Source organism: Prionailurus viverrinus, chromosome X (assembly GCF_022837055.1).
Source record: "Prionailurus viverrinus isolate Anna chromosome X, UM_Priviv_1.0, whole genome shotgun sequence".
NCBI lineage: Eukaryota > Metazoa > Chordata > Mammalia > Carnivora > Felidae > Prionailurus > Prionailurus viverrinus.
This window is the reverse complement of record NC_062579.1, coordinates 64,201,756-64,215,505: the sequence shown is the minus strand read 5'-3', so window position 1 is coordinate 64,215,505 and position 13,750 is coordinate 64,201,756. Positions and strand designations below refer to the sequence as shown.

At 35.2% G+C, this 13,750-nt stretch overlaps 1 protein-coding gene across 3 annotated transcripts in view; it reads left to right on the top strand.

Annotated features, from left to right (window-relative positions):
* Positions 1-13,750, top strand: part of CHM (CHM Rab escort protein) — a 249,676-nt gene that overhangs the window by 86,796 nt on the left and 149,130 nt on the right. For all 3 annotated transcript variants that reach the window (XM_047843816.1, XM_047843817.1, XM_047843818.1), the window contains exons 5-8: positions 2,281-2,668; positions 8,408-8,524; positions 9,032-9,152; positions 10,328-10,553. In XM_047843816.1, the coding sequence (XP_047699772.1) occupies positions 2,281-2,668; positions 8,408-8,524; positions 9,032-9,152; positions 10,328-10,553 (852 nt within the window). The remainder of the gene's footprint in view (positions 1-2,280; positions 2,669-8,407; positions 8,525-9,031; positions 9,153-10,327; positions 10,554-13,750) is intronic.

Below are 13,750 nucleotides of genomic sequence, written 5' to 3'. Positions count from 1 at the left end.
TGCCTTCTCTCCAGGAGTAGGGCAGTACTCTCTAAGGGCTCTATCCCAGCCTAACAGTAGACATTTAAGGCCCCAGCCAGTGGCTTTAGGGAAGTGTTCTCCTCGTGTGTTCCCCTGTATGCTCCTATCTCTCTTTGCCTTTCTCTGAGACCAGGGCTTCCTCCCTGCCCCCTCTCCCCCCCCCCCCCCCCCACCTCACACACCATAGCACCAGAGATCTTTTACTCCCCAAACCATGGCTCTGTACTTCCTACCTTCCTCTATGTGGCCTCTTCTCCCCTTCTAGTTGTGTCAGTCCTTAGGTTGATTTCTTGGGTATTCAGAATGATTTGATAGTTATCTAGTTGTGTTTGATAAGATCAGCCTGGGGTCCTACTATGCTGCCATATTAGCTCTTCTCCTCAACATTTTATTTCTTAATATTTAAGTTAATGTTCTTTCATTGTACCTTTTTTAGTATAGTGTTTATTGTATTAATTTTAATAAGACATTTTATTAAGTGTACTTAGACTTTTGAGTTATAATTTATTGCTTTTCCTGGCCTCATATCTTTTATTTTCGACAAATTCAGTTAGTTTCATACTTAAGTGTGTGTGTGTGTGTGTGTGTGTGTGTGTGTGTGTGTGTGTATAGGCAATGAGAAACCATTTATTCATCAAGCATTTATTAGATAGCACTTCTATAGAGCAGTCAGTAGGTGTTGTGAGGGACACATAAGAAGACATATTAGGGTTTTCCCTCAGGGGAGTTAAAGTCTACTTCAGAAGGTAAAGCATATACTGGACAACCAAAGGACTGGTAAAAAGAACTGATAAATAAATGCAAGGTAAACTGCATTGTATGTATTGTGGGGGCATGGAGTAATTAGAATGATATATATGGTTGGTTTAAGGAAGATTTTTTGGAAATATTTAAATTTTTTATAACAGATTGTTAAAATATGTGATTATTTTTGAGAATGGGAGAATTATCATGTTATGGGGAGTAAGATGAATAGCCCAGGAGAAACAAAAAATACGAGCCAAAACATGGAGATTAGACTTGATAGATTAAGAGTTAGAGATAGTATGTCAAAGCAGAAAAGATGAGACCAGAAAATTGTGTATAAAAAGGGTGATTTGGGTTAGAGGCAGGAAGAAGATTTTATGGGGTAGGGTTTAGAGATCATATAAGGAAGAGCTGATATATGTTCTTGAGCAATTGGTTAGCAGATGTTTACTTCCCAAGACCTATTATATATTGTTGAGTAGCAGGGAACTCAATGAAGTATAGGTTCTGTGGCAGGTAAACCCTCTAGGTGAAATGCATGATGTAGATGGACTGAACAGGAGCCAGTTTTATCAGTGAAGGCAATATGGACTTAGAATGTTAGTAGTAGTGTAACTTTGAAAGTGGGACTTCCAGTAGAGTAATAGACACTAATACAAAAAATATAGCAGGAAAGAATACAGAAAGATCCTCTTAGATACCACATTGTGATAAACCAACTTAAACTTTATGACAGACTTTTTCTAGCTCTGTCACACCATCAATAATAAAAATAATAATCTTTGGGGGTGCCTGGGTGGCTCAGTTGGTTAAGTGTCCGACTTTGGCTCACGTCATGATCTCATGGTTCATGGGTTCGAACCCCGCATCAGGCTCTGTGCTGACAGCTCAGAGCCTGGAGCCTGCTTCAGATTCTTTGTCTCCCTCTCTCTCTGCCCCTCTCATGCTTGCTCTCTCTCTCTCCCTCTAAAATAAATAAACATTAAACAAATAATAATCTTATTATTAATCTTATTACTGTGACAGGCTTTTTGCTTGTGATACCATGATGATTAATTTATTAATCTTCAAAACAATCATATATAACATCCATATTATAGATGGATAATTAAGGTCAGAGAAGATAAATAACTTTTCTGAATTCACAGAGTTATCTAATCACAGGGTCAGGGTTTGAACCTTGTGCTGTTTATTCTGAAGCCTGTGCTCATAAGCACTTTTGATTTGTTTCTAAAATATAATTGCCCTGTCTGCCTTAAATTCTCAAAAGTGTACATGAGACATGCCCTGTTAAACTCTGAAATCTTTATGTCTATTTTTCAAGTATCAATTATATTTCATGTTGTATTGGTACCTTAACAGATGAGTGTTTAGTGTGTGGTTTACATAGGCAAAATGTATACTAAACTTGATAATATAAATGGGGCAAAAAAATAAAAAATTGCCATTAAAATAATATAAAAATGGAGTCGGTACAGTTAGCAAAAGTGTATTGTTATAATTTCTCATTAGTCAGGATTTGCATGAAGATGTTGAAGAAACTGGTGCACTGCAGAAAAATCATGCTTCTGTGACATCTGTGAACCCCACAGAAGGGGAACATTCTGCCTATCTGCCTTCGGAAGATGAGTCGTCGAGCACTGTGAGTTGTCAAATGCCCACAGAACAAACTCCAAACAGTGATCTAGAGAATTCCCTAGAAATAAATGATGTTGAAGCAACAGGGGAAGAAGAAAAGCATTGTGATGGTAAAACTTGTGTGAAGTCAGCTTCAGAAGAAGAAACAAGTGAAAATGTGCTTACAACAGAAGACACCACACTGCAACCAAGGAAAAATAGGATTACTTACTCACAAATTATTAAAGAAGGCAGGAGATTTAATATCGATTTAGTATCAAAGGTAAGTACCAGTTTTCATCATCTTATAATAAAACAATACTAATTTTTAGTTGATTGAAAATAGCATCTGGGACCATATTCCCAATTTTCATAATTTTATTTTCTGAAGTGTAAAACATATATTTTATAAAGAGATGGTATCCAGAAATTAATAATTCAGTTAAAATATTCTTTAAATATGGTTAAAATGCATTAAAAAATGCTCAGTACTATATCACAATGATACTTTTATACTGGAGCACAGAGTCCACTCTAATATTCTTCGGCATAGACACTATGAATTCTATCAAGAGAAAAATTCTAACAAACCTAATTAAAAATTCATGTTATTTATAGTCAGTTTATTAAATGAACTTGTTTTCAGCTCGTCTATATAGTAACTATTTTAACAACTATTAACAACTGTTAACAACAACTATTTTAACAATGATGATAAACATTCTAAATAAACCAATGCATTTTTGAAAATCATCTATTTAGATATGAGGGCTTTGGAGGATAATTTAATTGTGGGGGACAGGGAGGGTGGGAAGAATGCAATATCTGGTTATGTTTCAATCCTTAACTCTAATGTTAGGCCATTGTGACTTCAGAGGAGGTACCTGAGTCTTTGGAGGGTATAATGTTGTATTGGGTTTATAGGAAGCAAGGTTAATATAAGTGCAAAAAGAATAGAAAACCAGTAAGATAAAGGATAATGGTCTTTAAAAGTTAGATATAGGGCTTGGAGAAAGTAGAAAGAAACAGACCAAATCCCATAAATTGGGAGTAAGCAATAAGAAATTAAAAAGAAGTATGGGAGGGTAGTAGGTAACATTAGAGTTGTCTCAGACTAGGTTTTTCAATTTAATGTGCTCTCTTGAAGTTTCAAGTTACAGAATAGAGAGACTAATCAATTGCATGTTCCCCACATTTTGCTGATACAATCCCAGTACTCATATTACTGCTCTTTTTTTTTTAACTTTTAAAAAAAATGTTTTTATTTATTTTTGAGAGACAGAAAGAGGCAAAGCAGGAGTGGGGGAGGGGCAAAAAGAGAGGGAGACACAGAATCTGAAGCAGGCTCCAGGCTCTGAGCTGTCAGCCCAGAGCCCGACTCAGGGCTTCAATTCATGAACCGCGGGAACATGACCTGAGCCGAAGTCGGACGCTTAACCCACTGAGCCACCCAGGTGCCCCATACTGCTGCTCTATTTGAACCTGATGCCTAAAATTATGAATATATTTTTATTACTCTTTGCTTCTTTCTATCACATAGCTCTCTGTGTCTGATTCTGTCCTGGTCTGAATTGTCCTGGTCTGTCCTGGTCTGAATTCATATTTCTGTACCATCTATTCCACCTTCTCCAGCTACGATGATCCTGCCACACTTTGAAATCTAGAATTTTTTTCCATGTTACCTTGGCATTGATTTCTAAGTAGCAGTTTAATCATATTTTATTAATAGTCTTCCTGTTTTCGTGATTAGAAAATAAGTTTTACCAAACCAAAAACAACAACAAAAACCTGAAGTAGTCATGTAACAAATGGGCTTTGTTCTGAGAATTTCATTTTTAATTAGTTACTTAGGATTTGGAATGCCTAACATAAATGATGATATAAGTATTGGTTAAGAACCAATGCTAGTTTATAATAGTCTAACCCTTATGGTAGCTGAAATAGAGTATAAGTATTACAAAGAAAAATGGTAGAAGATGGTGCTGTATCAATTTTTGGAGTTAGTGTAGGAAATTATTCACTTGTATAAAAGAAAGTGAATGTTGATTGTAGTAGAGGCAGAGATTATTTGATTAGATGCTGAGACATTTGAGGAGACTTTAAAGAAGATTTCTGGGTATTTTCATGACTCTGAATGGTTCATAATAGTGGTTCTTTTAGGGTAAATTAAACACCGATGCGTCTAGAGGAATCAAGGCAGTTGTACTTTGCCCTGCATAGTTTCCATGGTATTATATATTTAAAAAATAATAAACTCATTCTACAAAAGAAGTGACTAAAGAATGTTTAACCATCATGGGGAGCCTGGGTGGCTCAGTTGAGTGAGCATCCGACTTCAGCTCAGGTCATCATCTCACAGTTTGTGTGTTTGGGCCCCACGTCGGGCTCTGTGCTGGCAGCTCAGGGCCTGGAGCCTGTTTCGGATTCTGTGTCTCCTTCTCTCTCTGCCCCTCCTCTACTCATGCGCTGTCTTCCTCTGTCTCTCAAAACTAAATAAATGTTAAAAAATTAAAAATAAAAAAGAATGTTTAACCATAGCAATATAAGAGGTTTATTATTATTTTTTAATGTTAGTTATTTAATTAACATTTATTGAGTACCTGCTGTGTGGAAAGCAGTGTATTCCATGATATTGGGACAATCAGTTACTCTTTGGAAATTCTATTCAAATTTCAGTTATTGCATCTAAATTTAGGATTGCCAAACACCTATTTTTATAAATTTATTTATTTTGAGGGAGAGAGAGAGCGAGTGACTGCAAGAGCATGCACAAGCAGGGGAGGGGCAGAGAGAGAGCGGGAGAGAGAATCCTAAGCAGGCTCCATGCTGTCAATGCAGAGTCTGAAATGGGGCTAGACCCCATGAACTGCAAAATCATGACCTGAACTTAAATCAAGAGTCCGATACTTAACTGACTGAGCCACCCAGGTGCCCTACTTCTTTCCAGTTTGATGTCTCCAAACTACCCGACATTTCTGCATGTTTCTGTCTCAAGGTCATGGTGGTAAAACTGACATGTAACTGTAGTGCTTTACAGTTTACAAAACACACCCACATATATAGCCTTTTAAAAAGTAGTCTTATAAGGGTGCCTGGGTGGTTCAGTAGGTTAAGCATGCGACTTCGGCTCAGCTCATGATCTCACGGTCTGCGAGTTTGAGCCCTGCAACAGCTCAGAGCCTGGAGCCTGCTTTAGATTCTGTGTCTCCTTCTCTCCCTGGCCCGCACTCTGTCTCTCTCAAAAATAAATAAACATTAAAGAAAAAGTTAAAAAGTAGTCTTATAGCTTAGGGGAGGTTATTTAATAAAATACTTTATAGTATTATATGGTTTAGACTAATAGGGAGAAATCAAAGTTGAAGTTCTTACAATTAAAACTCATTTCTAAGAAACTCTGTACCCTTAATAATTATGGAACCACATGCCAAGTGAAGCAAAAAATGATTAATTATTAAATCTCATTCTCCATAGTTTAATCAAATTGAATTATTCTTTTTTATTTATTTTTATTGAAGTATAACATACACTGCTGTATTAGTTTCAGGTGTAGAACATATTGATTGAATAATTCTATACATTTCCTCATTGGTCACCATGATTACTCACCATCTGTCACCATACCACATTATTATAATATTATTGACTATATTCCCTGTGCTGTACTTCTCATCTCCATGAGTTGTTTATTTTATAACTGGAAGTTTGTACCTCTTAATTCCCTTTATTTCACCCAACTCCACCCACCTCCCTCCCTTCTGGCAACTACCAGTTTGTTCTTTGTAGTTTAGAGTCTGTTTTTTGGTTCTTTATTTGTTGTGTTTTTTAGAGTACACAGGAATGAAATTATATGGTATTTGTCTTTCTCTGACTTATTTCACTTAGTATACTACCCTCTAGGTCCATCCATGCTGTTGCAGATGGAAAGATTTCATTCTTTTATGGCCAAGTAATATTCCATTGTGTATAAGTACATATACATACGTACATACATACATACATACATGTATATTGTGTATATGTGTGTGTGTATGTACACCACATCTTTATCAATTCTTCTATTTTTTTAAGTTTTTTTTTTAACGTTTATTATCCAGAGAGAGAGAGACACAGAGCATGAGCAGGGGAGGGGCAGAGAGAGGGGGAGACACAGAATCTGAAGGAGGCTCCAGGCTCTGAGCTGTCAGCACAGAGCCCGACGCAGGGCTCAAACTCACAAACCGTGAGATAGGACCTGAGCCGAAGTCGGTTGCTCAACCAACTGAGCCACCCAGGCACCCCATATCCATTCTTCGATTGATGGATACTTGGTATTCTTTGACCTCTCATCACTAATTTCTTTTAGATCACTTAAAGAGTGGTGGAAAAGAGGCTTAGGTTTAAATAGCATACTTACTTGTTACTACTAATTAAAACGTGTTTTCACTCTTCAGTGTAATCGTAAATGCATTATTTTAAACCCGGCATTAAATCTTAAGCTTTATTGGATCCTATTAAGTGAAAATACATCTTTTGTTTGATGTATTAATATTTGTGAAATATTATGACTACTGAGGGATCATTGAATTTCAAGTATTTGTTTTTAAACAAATTAGGTATTTGAATTACCTGGTTTTTTTTTATTATAATTACAGAATTAAGACTTGGCAATATATTCCTAAAAACTTGGGCTATATCAGCTGTGTAGGATATTAGGCTGAAGGTAATGAAATAACATGGTGTATTTACTCAGAGTAATTGGATTACTTAAAAAAAAAGCAATGTCACTTTTGTTCTGCACAATGCTGGACTAATAGTTTATAAAAATTCACTAAGTGATACTGTTATACATAGTCTTTACTGACCTTTTGGATACTCAAGACTAATGGTTTGGATTAATTTCCAAAATTCCTTTTTTTTTTTTTTGTAGTAAAGCTAATTGTCCCCCCCCCCCATTACAGATGTAACATTTACATTTTTAACATTTATTGAATTATAGACACTTAAAGGTATATCAGTGTAGGGCATAGCCAAATCTGTTGCAATTAACCATGTAGTTAAATTTATAACATGCTAGATAATACTGTTGAAGTTGTTTTTGTCTTTCTCATATTAGTTATAAGACATGTGAAAGATTAAATCAATTCTTCACGTGCATGCTGGCAATAACCATCATTCTCACTTCTTGAAAAAGACATACCTCATATGAATCTAGACTACTAGGATTATAGGGGGACCTTATAATTCAGTTCTTTTGGTGGCAATACATAGCCAATCTTTTTCTTTTTGGTCGATGAGGAGGTCCAGGGAGCTGGTTTCTTTTAATTTTTAAAATTTATTATTATTAATAATTTTTGAGAGAGAGGGTGTGAGCAGGGGAGGGGCAGAGAAAGGGGGGACAGAGGCTCTGAGCAGGCTCTGTACTAACAGCAGCGAGCCTGATATGGGGCTCCAACTCATGAACCCTAATGCTCAACCAATGGAGCCACCAGGAGGCCTCCTGGTTTCTTTTTAATAACCACCTGGCCTTATGTAAGGATACAGTCCCTTATTTAAAACCCTTGGGCATGGTATGTTCTGTTATTTAGATTAAAAAAATTATTTTAGAAAGTAATACAGTACATATGTTGATATGCTATATATGATGTGACATTCTTAGGGTCTGAGGAGGCACTTTATAATTAAACCTATCAATATTTTTGCAGTCAAATATATGAATATTCACAGTAAGTGGGGCAAATAGAGAAGAGCCTTATATCAGTTTGGGTCATTTTGTTGCCAAACTAGTTATGAAAAACATTGTATTCCAGAGTTTTTTGCGTTTTGAATTTCAGATAATCCAGAGTTTTTGGGGATTTTGAATTTTAGATAATCAACCAATTGTAAACCTGTTGTAATTTGTGTTCTGTACTCCAATATTAATAAGTATAATGCTTTTTAACAATATTTTAAAATATAACAAAATTATGTATCTCTATTTAGTGTTTATCAATTTTTCTACAATTTTACCTTTTATTTCATACTGTAAAATATTTTCTTTGTACAGCTGCTGTATTCTCGAGGATTACTAATTGATCTTTTAATCAAATCTAATGTAAGTCGATATGCAGAGTTCAAAAATATTACCAGGATTCTTGCATTTCGAGAAGGAAGAGTGGAACAGGTACTTTGCTGATCAAGTATTGTAACTGGGTATGAGCTTAAGTTATTATGGTTTGTTTTGGAAGGATAAACAAATAAGATTATTATTTTCCTGGCAAAGTAGCAAATTCCAATCCTGCATGGTAAATGTAAATAGTAAGAAATTACTCAATTAAAACTTCTTGTGTTACTTTTTTCATAAGTTATTCTGCAGCCTGATGTTTCTGTTAAGAAAATGTTAATTTCAGGCATTATTGCTAGATTTGAGCTGTCCTTTGTTCCCAGGTAGAGGTGACATGCCATTGGCTTTGTAATGGCATAAGGAGGAACTTGGCAGAACTAAGAGAGCTCACAAGTTAATTAGCTCTGAGGTCAACAGAGATGTCGGTAGAACTGATGGAAAGTAACATGAAACAGCCTGACTAGAATGGTAATAATGATCTTGTTATAGTTAAAGGGAAAAAAAATGTAATTTGGAATACTTCTATCACTAGGAAGCAGTTTCCTAACTTAAAATCATGTTTTTTAGGTTCCTTGTTCTAGAGCAGATGTCTTTAATAGCAAACAACTTACTATGGTAGAAAAGCGAATGCTAATGAAGTTTCTTACATTTTGTATGGAGTATGAAAAACATCCTGATGAATATAAAGGTATTATTTTCCATTAAATTGTGTTCTCTAATTATTTGAACTTTCTTATTTTAATATGCTTGCTCTGATATAGTGAGCCACTCATTACTCTTTTAAAGTACATTCTTATTCTCCACTATCCACTAGGTTAGCCATTACCAACATGTAGCTATTTAAATTGAAATTAATTAAAATTAAATAAAATTTAAAATTCAGTTCTTCAGTTGGACTGGCCATATTTGAAGTGCTCAATAGCCATAGAACATTTTAATCATTGTGGAAATGCTGTGCTGGGTGTTAATTTCTATTCTTGCTAATTAAATACTGCTGTCAACTGGTTCTTCATAGAGGATATTCTCTTTTATTGTTCCATTATTTTTTTATCAGTTAAGAAATGTGTATTTTTTCATTTTCCCAGGATTACTTTTGCTTGGTATATTGAATTATTCATTTTGACTGATTAAGAAAAAGAGGCTAGATGGTATGGGGAGTGTGAACCATCTCAGTAAAATTTTATAATTTGTTTTTTTTTCTTTTGTCATGGAATTGTGTTTCCTACCATTAACAGTCCAATTAATTACATTTTTTTTCTGTTCTTGCTTTAAGTGAGTAGTTTTTAGGGGTCTCATATCTTTTGAGGTGTAAGACATTAAAACTGATTCCATTGGCCACACAGAAATTAGCTTCATTACTTTTTAGTCATAGTTCATTGTTCTTAGTTTTAGTAAAAAATACACCTTTCAAAAAATCAAGTACAACTCTCATTGTTTTCACCAAAAAATTGGCCAATATCATTTGTCATATGTATCATTTGTCATATTTAATATTTCAAAGTATAATTATTGACATTATTCTGCAGTTTTAATGATAATAAAGTAACACTGCCAGCTATGGAACCCTATTTTGATGGTTAATGAATGATTGAATGTTTTTCTAGTTTTAAATCTGTAAAATACTAAACAAAGATTCGCCATTTAAAGCTTAAATATTGTGTCGTCAATCCAGTCAGGATAGAGAGATTGTTTCTAGCCTGTCCCCTTGCCCTGGGCCTAAAATCTGTGATCTCTGTCCAAAATGTAATATTACCACCTGGGTCCTTTGCCAAGTGTCTTAAACAGGCTTGATCTCTTTTGTGCAGTCGTTTTAAATTGAAGTTTTGTTCTGATTTTAACTGATAAATTTTCATCTTTTCATAGCCTATGAGGAGATTACATTTTCTGAGTATTTAAAAACTCAAAAATTAACCCCCAACCTCCAGTACTTTCTCCTGCATTCAATTGCAATGACATCAGAGACAGCCAGCAATACCATAGATGGTCTCAAAGCTACCAAAAACTTTCTTCACTGTCTTGGGCGGTATGGCAACACTCCATTTTTATTTCCTTTATATGGTCAAGGAGAACTTCCTCAGTGTTTCTGCAGGTAAGACTGGCATTGGTTCTCTTGTTTCTTTTTAAGTTAATACTTCAATAACAGATGAAGATTTATTTATTTTTAAAGCATATTTATTTTTGAGAGAGAGTGCAAGCTAGTGAGCACATACCAGCAGGGAGGGACAGAGAGAGAGGGAGAGAGAGAATCCCAAGCAGGCTCTGCATTGTCAGCACAGAGCCTGATGCAGGGCTCTATCTCATGAACCGTGAGGTCATGACGTGAGCCAAAATCAAGAGTCAGACGCTTAACCTACTGTGAGCCACCCAGGCGCCCCACAGATGGAAATTTAAAAACAAAAATGACATTTATTCAAGATTTAGTATATGCAACATACTTGTTGTTTTATTCTTTTATAAATCCATATATTGGTCTACCTACCTGTCTAAACGATATATTCAGTTTGCCTGTTTTTGAACTTCATAAAATAGAATTCTACTGTAAATTCCTTATTTCACTCAATATTATGTTTCAAAGCATCATTTTTGTTGTGTATAATTATAGTTATTTTCATTGCTATGTAGTATTCTGTTGTGAATATTTCATAATTTATTTTTCTGTTTTTCTTTTGATGGATACAGGATGTTTCCAGTTTTTCTTTTGCTGTTATTAACATCCTTGTGTGTGTTTCAGGATATACATGCTCAAGAATTTCTCTAGCACGCATATCTAGGAGTGGAATTCCTAAGTCATGGGATATATGAATGTTCATACAAGATAGTACCCAGCTTTTTCTCCAGAGTATTGTATCAATTTACTTCCCCCAGCAGTATATAAGAATTTCCATAGCTTTACATTTTGCCAACATTTGTTATTAGATTTTTAAGTTTTTGTCAATCTAACTCACATAAAATATCTTCTCATTATACCTTTATTTTGCATTTCCCAGATCACTTAATGAGGTGGAACGTCTCCTCATAATGTTATTGGATATTCATGTTTTCTCTTTGGGGGAAATGCATGTTCATATGTTTTGCCTTTTGTCTATTTGGTTACTGTGTTTTTCTGATTGATTTGTAGGAGTTTTTATTCTGAATACTAATCTTTTTCTTAGTTATATGTGTTGCATGGAGGTCATTGAGATTAATGTAGTCAAACATAACAATCTTTTTTATACTTAGCACTTTTAGGGTAGTGAAGCATATAGTTTAAAACCTGGACTGTGGAGGGGCGCCTGGGTGGCTCAGTCGGTTGAGTGACTGATCTCGGCTCAGGTCATGATCTCAATGGTTTGTGAGTTGGAGCCCCATGTCGGGCTCTGTGCTGACAGCTCAGAGCCTTGAGCCTGCTTCTGATTCTGTGTGTCTCTCTCTCTGCCCCTCCCCCACTCATGCTCTGTCTCTCTCTGTCTCAGAAATAAATAAACATTTAAAAAAATAAAAAAAAAAAAATAAAACCTGGGCTGTGGAGACAGACTACCTGGATTTAAGTTCTGGCTCCTCCATTTATTAGCCATGTAACTTTGAGCAAGTTTCACATTTTCTCTAGTATGTTTTCAGAGAATCAACTTTTGGGATTTTTGATTCTTTCTGTTATAGCTTTGCGTTCCTAGTTCATTAGTTTCCATTCTTTATTATCTCCTTTATTTTGTTTTCTTTGGATTTTGTTCAGCTCATCCCTCCTCTTTTCTGCCTTCCCAGTTCTTAGGATGAAAACCAATGAGTTAAACATTTTTATTCCTTATTTTCTAATATAAGCATTTAAAGTGATAAAATTCTAACTATTGTTTTGGCTCTTCACAGTTATTATGTATTATTTTCATTATTTTTTAGTCCTAAGTACCTTAATTTCTATTATGATTTCTTCATTTACATATAAGTTGTTAAGAGAGGTTTTAAAATAGCCGATTTGGTGGATCCTTTTTCTCTAACCATCTAATTTTATTGTAGAAAATTAAGTTGTGTCTGGAAAATATGTTTTTATGGTATTAATACTTAAAACTTTATGATTTAGTATGTCATCAGTTTTTATACTTTTTCCATTTGTGCTCAAGAAGAATGTGTTTAGTTCTAGGGCTCAGGGTTCTCTAATTACTGCTCTTAGAGTTTAGTAAGTCAGGCTTTGAGTTGTAATTTTCAAATTTTATTGAGGTTTTTTTTTCCTTTGGTCTACCAGTAATAAAGTGTTTTGAAATCTCCCAATATGATGTGTGATTTGTCAGTTTCTCCCTATAATTCTATCAGCTTTTACCTTATATTTATTTTGAGGCAATTTATTAATTTCATATAAATTTATAACTTTAATCTTCCTGACGAATTTATTTATTTATTTATTTTTAAATTTAATTTAATTTAATTTTTTTTAATATATGAAATGTATTGTCAAATTGGTTTCCATACAACACCCAGTGCTCATCCCAAAAGCTGCCCTCCTCAATATCCATTACCCACCCTCTCCTCCCTCCCACCCCCCATCAACCCTCAGTTCTCAGTATTTAACAGTCTCTTATGCTTTGGCTCTCTCCCACTCTAACCTCTTTTTTTTTTTTTTTCCTTCCCCTCCCCCATGGGTTTCTGTTAAGTTTCTCAGGATCCACATAAGAGTGAAACCATATGGTATCTGTCTTTCTCTGTATGGCTTATTTCACTTAGCATCACACTCTCCAGTTCCATCCACGTTGCTACAAAAGGCCATATTTCATTTTTCCTCATTGCCACGTAGTATTCCATTGTGTATATAATGTTGTTGTTATATACACAACAGAGTGCTGTTGAGAGTGCTGCTATAAATATTGTTGAGAGTGCTGCTATAAACATTGGGGTACAAGTGGCCCTATGCATTAGTACTCCTGTATCCCTTGGGTAAATTCCTAGCAGTGCTATTGCTGGGTCATAGGGTAGGTCTATTTTTAATTTTCTGAGGAACCTCCACACTGTTTTCCAGAGCGGCTGCACCAATTTGCATTCCCACCAACAGTGCAAGAGGGTTCCCGTTTCTCCACATCCTCTCCAGCATCTATAGTCTCCTGATTTGTTCATTTTGGCCACTCTGAGTGGCGTGAGGTCATATCTGAGTGTGGTTTTGATTTGTATTTCCCTGATAAGGAGCGATGTTGAGCATCTTTTCATGTGCCTGTTGGCCATCCGGATGTCTTCTTTAGAGAAGTGTCTATTCATGTTTTCTGTCCATTTCTTCACTGGGTTATTTGTTTTTCGGGTGTGGAGTTTGGTGAGCTCTTTATAGATTTT